Source organism: Onychomys torridus, chromosome 18, assembly GCF_903995425.1.
Source record: "Onychomys torridus chromosome 18, mOncTor1.1, whole genome shotgun sequence".
Classification (NCBI taxonomy): domain Eukaryota; kingdom Metazoa; phylum Chordata; class Mammalia; order Rodentia; family Cricetidae; genus Onychomys; species Onychomys torridus.
The window spans coordinates 36,747,337-36,760,918 of NC_050460.1; the positions used below are offsets into that span (position 1 = coordinate 36,747,337).

Below are 13,582 nucleotides of genomic sequence, written 5' to 3' on the forward strand. Positions count from 1 at the left end.
AGTGTGCCACCATTGCCTGGCTGTTTTCTCTCCTAGACTGAGTCAGTCTCATATAGTCCAGGGTGGCTTTGAACACACAGAGATCCAGACAGATCTCTGCCTTCAGAGTGCTAGGATTAAAGGTGTGTGCCATCGCTGCCTGGCCTCTGTGTTTAATCTAGTGGCTTGTTCTGTCCTCTGATCTTCAGACAAAATTGATCAGAGTGCACAATATGTACTCAATGACCTCCATTCTCACCAGGTCTTGGAGGTAGTGATTTTTGTTTTCAGCTAGTATAACATGTCTGTTCTATTAATTTACAACTCAGATTTTCTTCATTCTGTTGGAAGGGTATTGTAAACTCTTATTGTGAAAGTAGATCTATTTTATTTTCTTCATATTTTTTTTTTGCCAAGTATTGTTTGGTGCTGCATTAGTTTTGTTTGTTTGTTTTCTTTTCATTGAATTGACAAATGCTGTTATATAAGCAATTTAAGGAAATAATGGTTTATTTGACTCACAGTCTGAATCTACTGTTCTTTGTGGTGGGAAAGGCAATATGACAACAACTTGAAAGGGCTGGTGTTCAGCTCACATTCACCTTAATAGTCACTCCAGGACCTCAGCCCATGATACAGTGTCATCCATATTTTGGGGTGAGTATTCCTGCCTCAAATAACACCATAGAAAAACTATCCTACAAATACGCCTGTGTGTGTGTGTGCATGTGAGTGTGTGTGTGTGTGTGTGTGTGTGTGTGTGTTTATTCTAAATCCCACCAAGTTGACAATCAAGATTCACTACCATGACTTGACCACTTGTTAACTTGACACTCAAACATATCACCAGAACCAAATTCTCCCTATAACTGTAGGTTCATAGCCATATCACAAAACAGAATGCATTCAATCCAGATGTATTTTTAAATGCCCAGTCTTTTAATTGTCCACACATACATAGAGGTCAAAGGACAGTTTTGAGGAGCTGGTCTTCTCCTTTCACCATGTGAGTTCCAGGGTTTAAGGGTCTTCAGGCTTGACGCAAGCAACCTTGCCAACTAAGATATCCTGTCACTTCATGTTATTGATGCTTTAATAATACTTCCTGATAATTTTATTAGTGTTATTGTTTGCAAACCCAGAATTAACTAGTGTTTTATGCAGAAGCTGATATACTTGGTTGGTTTCTTGAAAACAAGCCCTATGATCATGTACAGGTAACTCCCAGCTTCTTCATTATGAGAACATTTATCAGAAGCCAGATCTGTATTGTTAAGTCTGCATATTGAGTACATAAATATCTAAAATCATCAGTATGAATTCCCCTTTGCTACCTGAGTTGAATCAGCATTACCTGACTGAAGTAATCTACTAGAAGTCTATAAAGAGGCTACATACAATACACTAGGCTAGAAATCAGGCAGCACCATGCTTTTAGCACACAAGAGCCCTCTAATTATGTCAGGTTTTGTTTTCTAAATGGTGTCATTCAATATCTGAATCTATAACTATAGCCCTACCACTCTTTAACTTATACATCTTTACTCTGTGTTCCATATCAGGACTTGTGCTCAGCTTGGAACAAAGCTGACCCAAATTTGTAATGAACAAAGTAAAAAGAAATACACATATGTAGTTTATAGCATAATCATCATTTCAAGACAGTTGGTTGCATTTCACAGTAAAAATTATTTACAAATATTTGCTGATGAGCATAGCTAAGGCTTCACATATAAAATTTTAATAAAAGATATTTCAAACCAATTCAAGTTCAATTCTGTAAAAGACAACAGAGTTGGTGAGGAAAACAGTGCTGTGAGATGAATAGATTCCTTGATCCTCCAATCTAGTCTATCTACCGTATTGCATTTAATTTTAAATGCATAGGTAACATGTCCCCATCCTTCTTTATATGAGTTTATTCTTATTTCATCTTGCTCATTGCATTTTACTCCATATAAATTAAAGGCATAATCCATTACTTTCTAGTTCTGTGAGTAAGGCGCTTAGATGCCACCACTTTGTCCCAACAGCAAGAGAAAAACTAAGCAGATGGGAGTGGAGTGAGTGGGTAGCTCTTCTGTAAGATACTCAAGGACACTTCCTTCCTCCAAAACATGGCACCCATGGGAAAAAATATAAGGAGTCTAGTCAAAGCTTAGCCTGAGTACAACCTGCACTGAGGACAAATACGTGGGCAAGGAAATTTTTCCAAGGCACCAAATATTAGAGAACCACAGGGGGAAATTCTCTAGAGTGAGAAGGGTGTAGAAATCATCACACCTTAAGCTGGAGTTCTCTGTTCTTATGAAGGCCTGTACTCAGAGCCTGACCTGGGCATTTACACAGATTAGCTGATATGGGCAAAGTGAGATGCCTAGACCATTGTAGTCACCCACTCATATGCAGTAAAGGAGGGAGAGCTGAGAAACTTTTGTGGGTTTCATAGTCCAGATGTGTAAGGTATGGTTCATCAAGTGATGGATGCCTAATGGTGGGGTCATGGAATACCCTCTACCAACACACACACACACACACACACACACACACACACACACACACACACTCACCACATCACTAAAGACCTATTTCTCCATCCTGGTGTATGAAAAGACAAAGGAAACCTGCTTGACATACTGAAGAGAAAAACAAACTCTTACAGCAGCACAGTAAGAGGAAGAACTAGCCATGGTTGGGAGGTGGATTATCAGACTGGACACTAACTATCACTATATACTAAAAAGACTTAAAGGAAAGAGAAGTTAGTGTCCAAGAACAGGTAAGTAATTGAACAAAGAATCAGAAATGCTACAGGCTAGAAAGAAATACTGGTGGGCAACTACTGCGAAACAAATAAAGACTACTTCTGGTGGATTCTTCACTCAACTAGATGCAGCTAAGAAGGGATTCTCTAAGATGGGAGATATATCAACAGAAACTTTGAAAACTAAAACAAGGGGAAATGAGGTCTAAGAACTATGGAATGCAATGCAATATCAAAGAAATACAGACCAACTATGAAGGGCATAAGGACAGATTGTGATCATTTAGGGCAAAAATAATAAATAAATAAAAAGGAAAAAGAAAAAAAGAAAGGGCACACAAGAAATGCTTGATACAGCAATGACTAAGAATTTCTCCTAAGTTACTGTCAGATAGAAAACATAGATCCAAGAAATGAAGAGAATACAAGGCAGGAGGAAACACAATATATACATGCGCGCATACACACACACACACACACACACACACACACACACACACACACACCCTTAATACCTAAACATATAAATTTTAATCTCAAGAAAATTGAGAGTAAAGAAAAGACTTTCAAAGAAAGAGGAAAAAATAGATTAAATATGAACACTTGTAAGTGAAAATAATTCAATACTCTAAAATTATAAACCTTGAGAAATTATCTGGCCAAAGTAAGGGACAAACAAAAAACCTTGACTTCTAAGTATGTGTTCATACATATAAATAAATAAATGTGAAACATTAAGTTTGTTACTGCATTGCTTGTTTTTGGTTGTTTCACTTGTCTTTGTATTGTTTGCCTTGATACACCAGTTCTTGATCCTTTACACTAGCCCTTTGATAGGTTCCCCTGTCTTTAGCACCTCATTCATTCATCTCAAAAGCATGATGTTTACAACTTTAATCAGAATCCTTTGAGGACATCTCATCACAACAAGAATGAAGTCCATCTTTTCCTACTTTGGAGAGCTACCACTGCTGCATCTGTCTTCCTCTTAAATATATTTCTAACGCAAGCATTACTCACCAACATCTTAACTCAACCTATCTCCTCAGCCACCAGGATCATTGCACTGGAGTTCTCCATGCCTGCTCTACCCTGATAGGATAGCCCCTGCTTACAGCCTCACAGTGATGTGATAAAACCCAACCACAGCCATACCAAATGTTCTTTATTGCTGGTCATCAAAAGGACACCATTTCCTGAGCTTTCTGAAACTCTTTGCTTTTATATGGGGCGTCCAAAGTGTGAGCACTGTGTCTCCCAATGCCACTTTGGTTTCCATTCAACAATGTTTTCCTTGGTGGCATCTATTTTCACCAGGAATGCTAGCTACAGATGTTTCTTGAATCCCTTCCCTGTATCCCTTCAGGCAAATAGCTTATGGTGTCTTATAGATGCACTGAATACATACATTGCCTATCACATGTTAGTGCATTTAGAGTTCTTCACTACAGCCGTTGATGCTCTTTGCCCACTGTTTGTTCACATCATAGACCTAGCTCTGTGGTTCTCTGTGTTCACTATAAATACACCATCAGAAGCAAGCATTCTGTTCTTTCTGCCTGACCATTCTTGCTTCTAATGAGTTTAAGAAAATCCTCCTTTTCCCATAGTAATGTGAAATCAGCTTTTTAAGGGGATACTTCACTGACTTCAAACCTTTCTTGTGTGCCTTATATTAGTGTTATGCATATTGCAAAATTACTTAGTTGGATTATTCTCTCCCCTATTGAGCTTCCGATTACAGGACAAGCAGGTGCTTAGGTATTAGATGGCCCCATTCCCAGGTATCTCTGGCCAAGTATTTAATGAACACAGTTTCAAAATCTCCACTTGTTTTGTTCAATAGTTACTGAGAATGAACTTTGAAGACAAAGAATTCATATAATAGTAGGTAAGTGGAATAGGAAATATATTTAAAGTAAAGTAAGATATGTTAATACGAGCATCTGGAGATATGAGCAGATAGACATAGGCATATCACTGAGAATATTTACGCATGTGCTCAAGTTACACAGATGAACTTAGAGGTACAAGTATTTAAAGTGACACATCTCACTTAATAAGTACACAAGAGTCACAATGCCTCATAAGACTCCAGATGTGCATGCCTCATCAGCAAATAAATGAATTGGCAATCCTGGTCTTGGTTCTAGGTTTTTATTCTATTCTGAAGTCAGGACTATAAATAGCTGATTTGTTAAAAAAAAAAAAAAAAATCAGGGAATGAAGTCATCAAAATCCTGGAGAGGTAACTGTAGGAGAAGGTCACACAGCACCATGAATTGATCTCCCACCATGCTCACCACTCATGGTGGTGGAGGGGATTAGGAACAACAAACAGGGGCTCACAGGAAACCACTGGGATCATGCTCCGTATGGGAGGTTACTGGAAACTCAACGAGGAAGTAGAGACTTGAGAAGGAAGGAGACTGAAAGTGGCTGGTCTGCTACCTGTGTGCAGAAGAAATGAATAGTCCACACTGAAAGCATCTGTGGTGTTCAACCAGTGTGTTTCAGAAACAGCATGTGCCCAGAGTAGGGTGCAAGAGAGGCGCCTGAAGTGTGTTAGCAAGGAGTCATTGCTGAGCTTTCCCTACTGTGCTCAAAATAGTAATTGTACATTGTAATTTGCTCATGGTAAGATAAATTTAATTCACCATACATACTGAAAGTTGAGCGCAGTACTGTTTCGAATACTTGTTACCTACCATTGTTGTCATGCTTCACGTCTGTCACAGTTGTTGAAGCTTGCCTTTTGAGGCGGGCATTTGACAAGTGTTGTTTCTACGTGGTGTGCATGTACTTAAGCTGATTTCAAGCAGCCAGGTGCTTTGTGCAGGCCATTTGTACGCGGGCTGGCCAGCCAAGGTAGGAAGGAAGGCCAGGCCCATCAGCTCTGGCAGTGTGTGGGAGAAGAGCTGTTCCAGCTTCTGCTGGAGACAAGGAAACACAAGGCCCCTTTTGCAAAGAGGAAGCAAGCATTCACTCCCATATGTTACATTGCCTAAGGCTACGCAGCCCACCTACCCTCCCCACCCCCATTGTTTCTCAATGGGGTCCATGACACTCCTGCTTGGATGGCTGCTCTCAGGCTGAGGAAGACCACAGGGCCCAACACTCCACAGGGTTTTCAATGGAGAGACTCAGGCAGTTCCACCAGCTGTGTTAAATTGAATAGGGCCACCCTGAGTGATGACTTTTCTTCCACCCCTGTAGGAGACAAATAAGCACATGGTTTCTTTGGACTTGTGAGTGCCCTCTCTCTGTGTGCCCCAGGTGGCCAGTAGTTTCAAGAGTCTCTTGTGCAGTTCGGCATATCAGGGAAGCTTCGGTCCCTCTATGGCTTGTAGGTACTAGAAGATGTTGGGTGTTTTAGTTGGGACTAATCTCCAGTTCCCATATGGGGACAAGGGTATTATCACACTTCAGCCCACTGAAAACAGCCCCTTAAGTGGGGGAAGTAAAATCTTTGCAGGTGTTCCCCTCCCTAATGGACCAAAACACTGCAGCTTGTGTATAGTTTTATTTGTAAAGTGTTTTTCCCTTGCCTGCATGTTTAGAATGAAACTAGTGTAAGAGACTGCTGTTTAATTATGAGCAGGGCCAAAGGTTTCATTTTAATTCAACATTATTTAAATAAAAACATTATTTATAAATGAAGTGCTGTTTTCTGTCCAAACATGTAAGAATACTGTTTTAGCTGAGATCCAACACTGTTGCTGAGAACTAAATGTTGTTTTCATGTTGGATTTTTTTTTCAGAATTGGAATTTCTTATAAACTGCTCATTATTTTAATCATGTCCAATTTTAATATAAAATAAACTAGCAGAGCACCCTCCTGTACCAGTATTTGCTTTATACTAAAATTGATTATCCAGTGTGGAAGTGAGATGTCAATATTGTTTCTTTTCCATCTAGTTGATAGGACCCAATGATTGCCATCGGAATCATTATTGTGATCAAAACATACATTAACACCCTTTGCTTTCATAATACACATTATTTTTTTCAGGCATATTCACATTCATCATTAATAAGTAAATACTTAGGGCGAGTCTGTATTATTCTGAGCACTATGCAAAAGCACATCTGGCATAATGATCAATTTTGAAAATAACTTCAGTGAACAATCTGAAAGGCTTTCAGCTTGCTATGAGATGATGCTAATTTACCTCTGTGTCTGGGAACCTCACCGTTGAACAGACTCCAGGAGACTCTTTGATAATACTAAACATGCTCTGTTCCAAGTTTCCCAGATACATGTCCCCATGTCAACATGGAACTACCCAATTTAGTCATTTGTAAGACTTTTTTATTCTGCACACGTGATGCTCTATGGAATATGATGACTATTTCTAATGAAGATGAGCATGATGGAGTTAAGAATAGAATTGCAGTGCAGATGTATAGGGTAAGTCAAAAAGAGAGCCATCCTGAAAGTGACAGAGGAAAGTGGTCATGACTTGACATAGGGGATAGCATAGGCCTGGAGACATTAGTAATTTACCACATATCAGGCACCCAAGGAAATGAAGTGGCCGTTCCCACTTTCATAAGTTCTTTTCTCCAATAATTCTTATTTGACTGATTCTACATGTTGCTGTAAACCACCCAGACCCAACGTTTAACTTAGTTACAGATCTCTCTACAGGATCCTTCCTAACTTATCTAATACAATTAAGTTTTAGAACATGGTGCTGTGTGTGAATTCCCTCATGGGACAGACTGGTGAGAAAAAAAAAATGATTACAAAACTAATGCTAATAGCTTTAGGTTGAAGAACCTGTTCTGAGTAACTGACTAGGAACGGTGATGGCTAACAACAAAGGGAGTTGACTTCACTGAGGTTGCTCAGAAATTGGAGGGTCAGGAGGAAAAAGACCTTTTAAGCTGAAGTCAAAGGGAAGAAGAATCATTACCTGTAATGAGTATGTGAGAAGAAACACTTATCAAAGCTGCAATGTCCTATGCAAAGGTCCAGCTCCTACAGAGTGCTCACCTCAACTGAGGAACTAAAAGAGGGCCAGCTTATACTGAACGTTGCAGGTCTTTGCATACAAACTATTTCATAAGTTTTCAAAATGCTGTGGGATTAGTACAGGCAGTGGTGGAGTTTGCTTGTGAACCCCAAGCTTGGGATGCTGAGGTAAAGGATTAGGAGTATGGGGCCAGCCTGAGCTACACAGTGAGTTGCTGATAAAATAATGTTATATATCTGAAGAACAATGAAGACAATATTGATTCAGAGAAACTTAAGTGATTTGTAAGTATGGATCGCTATTATTTTAAGATATTTTAGGTGTATAACTTTAATAATTTGAGAAGCTTAATAGCTTCTGGAATATTTTGCATATTGATATTAATTTTGTGGAAAACAATGACCATGATTGTATATATTTAAGTAATGTTATCTAGTGTTCCAAAAACACTGGTATTTATGCACATATTAAATTTGAGAAACAAAAGGAGTAATAGGAAATTTAGCATTAATGTCAAACTCCAGTCTACAGAAAACAATTATGAATATTCCTTTTGTAAGTCCTAAAATCTATGTACATACATGTATTTCCAATTTGTATACCTACATACTATCACTTAATGACATCCATGTGTGTATTTGTATTTATGAGCATTTAGATATGTGTGTGTATCTATAATATATATATATATATATATATATATATATATATATATTTCTGTGGATATGTTTATACATCTATATTTGTGTAAATATCTTAAAGCCTATGTACATAAACATTTATATAAATATAAAGATACTTAATTATAAAAGTACTTTTGATATACAACTGCATTATCCAATGTGGAGAGATGCTATATTTAAGAGCACTGTCTGCTCTTACAGAAGACCTGGAACTGATTCCCATTTCCATCATGATGGCTCACAGCTGTCCATTACTCCAGTTCCAGGGGATCCAATGCCTTCTTTTGGCCTCTGTGGGCACTGTATTCACATACACATACCCATATGCTGACACATATATACATATTTCATAAAGGTCATTCTAAGAAAATGTATATAGTGTTACCATGGAATTAAATATTACTTGGTAAGCTCACAGTACACCTTAAGAAAATATTCAGGATATTCCTACATATGTAAGGATCAAAAGTATTTTAGAGTTCACAAGAAGGCTCAGATGTTAAAAGCACGTGCTGCTCTGTTAGAAGACCTGGGTTTGATTCCAAGAACCTATATGGCAGAACAAGACCTTCTGTACCTTTTTCCATGCTATCTGACTTTAGATGTATATACATAAGTATAAGCAAACACTGATACATGTAAAAGTATTTTTTAAATTTTTATATATTTTCCTAATTAAATATTACATCATTTTCCCATTTTCTTTACTTCATTCATTTGCTCACACTTCCTATAACCCTTGTTCTCTCCTGAAATCATGGCCTCTTTTTTTTAATTGTTACTGTTACATATATGTATATAATACATATATACATAAATATATACATAAATATACAGCTATAATCTGCTCAGTCAGTCCAGTGTTACATACATGTTTTTGATTTCAGGACTCACCAGTTGATACTAGATCATCAATTGGGAGACTTATCCTTGAGGAAGACTCTCAGCATTCCTTATTTTCCTGTGATTCTTTGTCTATTACTGGGGCCCTGTGAGATTGCTTCCTTTCATGTTAACATGTATATTGGTGCTGTACATCTTTAGGTCTTATTTGGAAAGCCATTGTTGAGGTATAATGATTGAAGTTTCCCTGTCATTTCTAAGAGATACATTCTCACAGCAGATTTCTAGGGTCTCTTACCTTCCCCTCTTCCATAATGGTCCCTGAGCCTTAGGTGTAGGACTTGTATTGTAGATTTATCAATTGCACTGGGCATCCAAAGATCACCTGTTCTCTACTCTTTGAACAGATTTGGTTTTATGTAATGATCTGTGTCTTAGTTAGGTTTGCTATATAGATGCCATGACCATAGCAACTCTTGTAAAAAGAAGGCATTTAACTGGAGCTGGCTTATACTTCAGAGGTTTAGTTCATTATCACCATGGCAAGAAGAAGCATGGTGAGGCAGACATGGTGCTGTAAAAGTAGTTTAGAGTTCTACATTTGGATCCTCAGGCAGCAGGAAGAGAGAGTCACACTGGGCCTAGACTGAGCATTTCAAACCTCAAAGGTTACCCACAATGGCACATGTCCTCCAACAGTGACACTCCTATTCCAGCAAGGCCGCACATCCAATAGTGCCACTCACTATGAGTCCACGGGGGGGGGGGCATTTTCATTTGAACAATGACATTCTGTTTTTTTCAAAGAAAATTTCCCTTTGGTGGGGGTCAAAGCTATACTTACCTGTGGATATAGACATACGTATTTAAAGTGTGGTTAGGAATTATGTAGGCTTAGTAAGGTGTTGGTTTTAGATCTTCTCTAGGTTCCATGACCTTACTAGTCTTGAGTAGTTGGCTAGGTTGCTGCTAGCAGGTACTATTTCCTTCCTATTGGTTAGGATTTAAGTTCAATTAAAGAGCAGTTGGTTCCCACAAAGCTATGCATGCCACCACTGCACCCTTAGTTAAGGTTATCATGCCATGCTGATCATCATTGTGATTTATAGGCATTACTGTGGAGTAAGACTATTGGTTGTTTCCCTTCCTTGAAAGCTTGCATGGGACCTTCTGGTACCATAAAAGTTGGTTCTCTGGAAGAAGGCTTTCACATTAGATTCAGCCCAGAACCTCCAGTTCTTGTGATTAAAATACATGGTATCTTCAGCAAAAGGGACTTACCTTTAATCTCGGGGCGGGGGGGGGGGAACCAAGAACATCACTAATATCCTATATTGTTTGGGGAATCTCTTGGACAACCCTGTCTAACAACTCAAAGCGGGGATTCTCATGCCTTGTATTGGAGGTTTTGTCAGATAAGGCTCTTGGCTATGGCTCTTGGTTGGAGCTTTGTCAGGCAAAGTGATAACTTTCTTTTAATTATGTGTATGTATACGTGTAGAACTGCAAGTGTGGTGATATTTGTGCTGAAATGTGGTGATATTTTATTTGTACATTAATAAATAAAGTTTGCCTGGAGATCAGAGGAAATACCAAGCCATTTTAAGTAAACACAAAAGTCAGGCAGGGGTAGCACGTGCCCTTAATCTGATTACTTGGCCGGCAGGTTCTCTTTGTGTTCAAGGCTATACTAGGGAACAGAGCCAAGCATGGTGACACACACCTTTAATCCCAGCACCAACCATAGAGACCTGGAGGTTTGTACAGACAGGCAGTGACATGGAAGTGAGGTAGCTGGGCTAAGAGTCAATGAGAAGGCAATACATCAAAGCAATAAAGGTGCAGGTAAACAGGAAGTAGCTCACTTTGGAAGCTGTGGCATGGTGAGGAAAAGTTAGCTGGTGGCTATTTCTATTTCCCTGATCTCTAAGGCTTTCACCCCTATATTTGGCTCCATGTTTTTTATTTAATAAGATTACTTAGAAATTCATCTACATGCATGTATTGTTTGTAACTTTATACAAATAGGCAGTGTGAGTCAGTGTGGATTCTTCAGAGTCTCTTTGTGTTATTTTGTCCCCTATACCTTCTTCTGTACCTCTCTCCTTCCTCCAGAATTAACTCCCCTTTTATTTGACCCATTGCTCCTTTCAAATATTTTGTATTTTAAAATCAGGAAGTAATTTGTTTTTTTTTTAACATAAAAAAGGCTTTATTTGCAGGGGAGCAGGAATTTAATCAAACAAGCGAAATCCCCTGTCATCATCTGACTCCTCGGACTCCTCCTTCTCATCTTTCTTCTCCTCTGCTGCAGCAGGGGCAGAACCAGCAACAGGAACTGCAGGGCCAGGGGCAGCAGAAACAGCCACAGCCCCACCAGCAGGCACACTGGCAAGTTTGCCAACACCCTGGGCGATGACATCCTCGATGTTTTTTCCATTCAACTCACTGATGACCTTGTTGAGCCTGTCATCGTCCGCCTCGATGCCCACACTGTCTAGCATCTTCTTAATGTCTTTGGCGCTAGGAGAGGAGTTGCATTGTTTTATCATGGCTATATGTCTTTTATGTTATACTTTTCTTCTGAACTAAAACATGGTAGGAAATTTTGTGATTAGCATTAATAATATTTTGCTAGATTAAGTCACATCTACTTATGTTCATTCTTCTAATGGCTTGAATTTAACTCATTTTTTAAAGATTTCATATTAACTCATTTTCTTTCATTATAGCAATGTAGTTGGTGCTGGTATTTATAAAGAATAGAAACATATTTATCTGGAAGTCCTACATCAGGTGGCTCCATCTTCCTAGCCTCTAGAGGGGACACCTTTGGAGCTTCACCACATGTCAGATGGCATAGTTATAGGAGTGTTTGTGTATGAGGACGAAACTTGGTAAGATATGGAGCCAGAGGTACTCAAAGAAGAGGCTTCCTCTTTTTATGACAATCCAATTATCCTATAGACTTACCTGTCGTTTCTAAAGTGAATGCCCCAATAGCCAAGCTACCTTCCATTAGGCTCCAAATCATATAGGTTTTACCACTTTTCAAAGTCACTGCTCTAGAAATGAAGTTTCCAACTGAAGGTGATTGTGGCATGGGTAGGGGGGAAACTATTCACATCCAAACCACAGAACATTTTATCTATATAAAATCAGTCAGAGTCAAGCAGGATTTTGTTGTTATTATTTGTTTTATTTTATTTTTTATTTTTTGGCATTTGGAGATGAGTTCTTTGTGGTGTCTATGTATGTTTGTGTGTTGCATGTGAGAGCATTCCTGTGGCGGGGGGGGGGGGCAAAACATGGAACTATGTACATATGGAGGTCAAAGGACAGCCTCAGGGGTCAGTCCTCACCTTAACCTTACACATAATAGGGTCTCTCTTCTTCCTTGCTGAGTGTGCCATGATCTGTGGCCACATGCTTCCTTGAACTCCCCTGTCTGTCTCGAATTCGCTGAGGGAGAATTAATACTGTATATAACATTTCCCGTTCCACTGGCAGTCACTGACAATTTATTCATAGTCAGTTTATGGCTTTGGAAAGAGTTTTAAAATAGCAAACTTGTTTACAGCAACTAAAACCCTGAGGATTCACACAGGAACATATAGATAAGGCACTTTCAATGACTTTGTAAAGATTGGGAAAACTTCAAACCAACTACTTTCTCAAGATCCAGTGTTGCCTCAAGTTTTCTAGTCCTGGAATTGCACAGCATGGCAGGTGACAGAGGAGATGATAAATTCCATAACATCTGGAGACTCCTAAAACTTCTATCCCTTGCATGTTTTTCCATGACTGTTCCCCTCTTACCTTAAATTTCTCTTCATTTGGCAACCAAGTGCTCATCCCAGTGGCCGCTACAGCTGAAGTAACAGTGTCAGGCAATCTTGACTAATGGTTTAGGTACCAGGTGTTGTACTTTGTATAAGTTACCCCATCACATTCTCCTAACACTGGGATGGAGGGTAGGCAGGTGGAGTGATGTGGCCACTGTCACGCTGCTAGTTAGTCATGCACTTGCACTATAAACCCTAGTCATTCCACACAATACATGTGGGGAATTACTACTGGTTTCATTTTGTGACAATTAAAACCAAATATTTCTCAAATAAGGTAATAAAGTTCATTTTTAGTATATGGCACATTCATATTCATAAATATAATGTATGTAAATATATACTAAACAAGCTGGCATATGTATAAAAGGACTTTTATATAGATTTACACATAAAATAAACATTTAAATTTTACTTATAATTACATGGCATGAAGTCAAATTTGTATGAATCAAGTACCAATTTTATAACTCAACAGAAAATACATA

General features: G+C 38.7%; 1 protein-coding gene across 1 annotated transcript; it reads right to left on the reverse strand.

The window, feature by feature from the left end:
• Positions 1-11,458: 11,458 nt before the first annotated feature.
• Positions 11,459-11,801, reverse strand: LOC118569391 (60S acidic ribosomal protein P2-like). The gene has a single exon (XM_036167154.1). It carries the CDS (start codon positions 11,799-11,801, stop codon positions 11,484-11,486), a length of 318 nt encoding a protein of 105 aa, XP_036023047.1. The 3' UTR covers positions 11,459-11,483.
• Between the last annotated feature and the right edge of the window lie 1,781 nt (positions 11,802-13,582).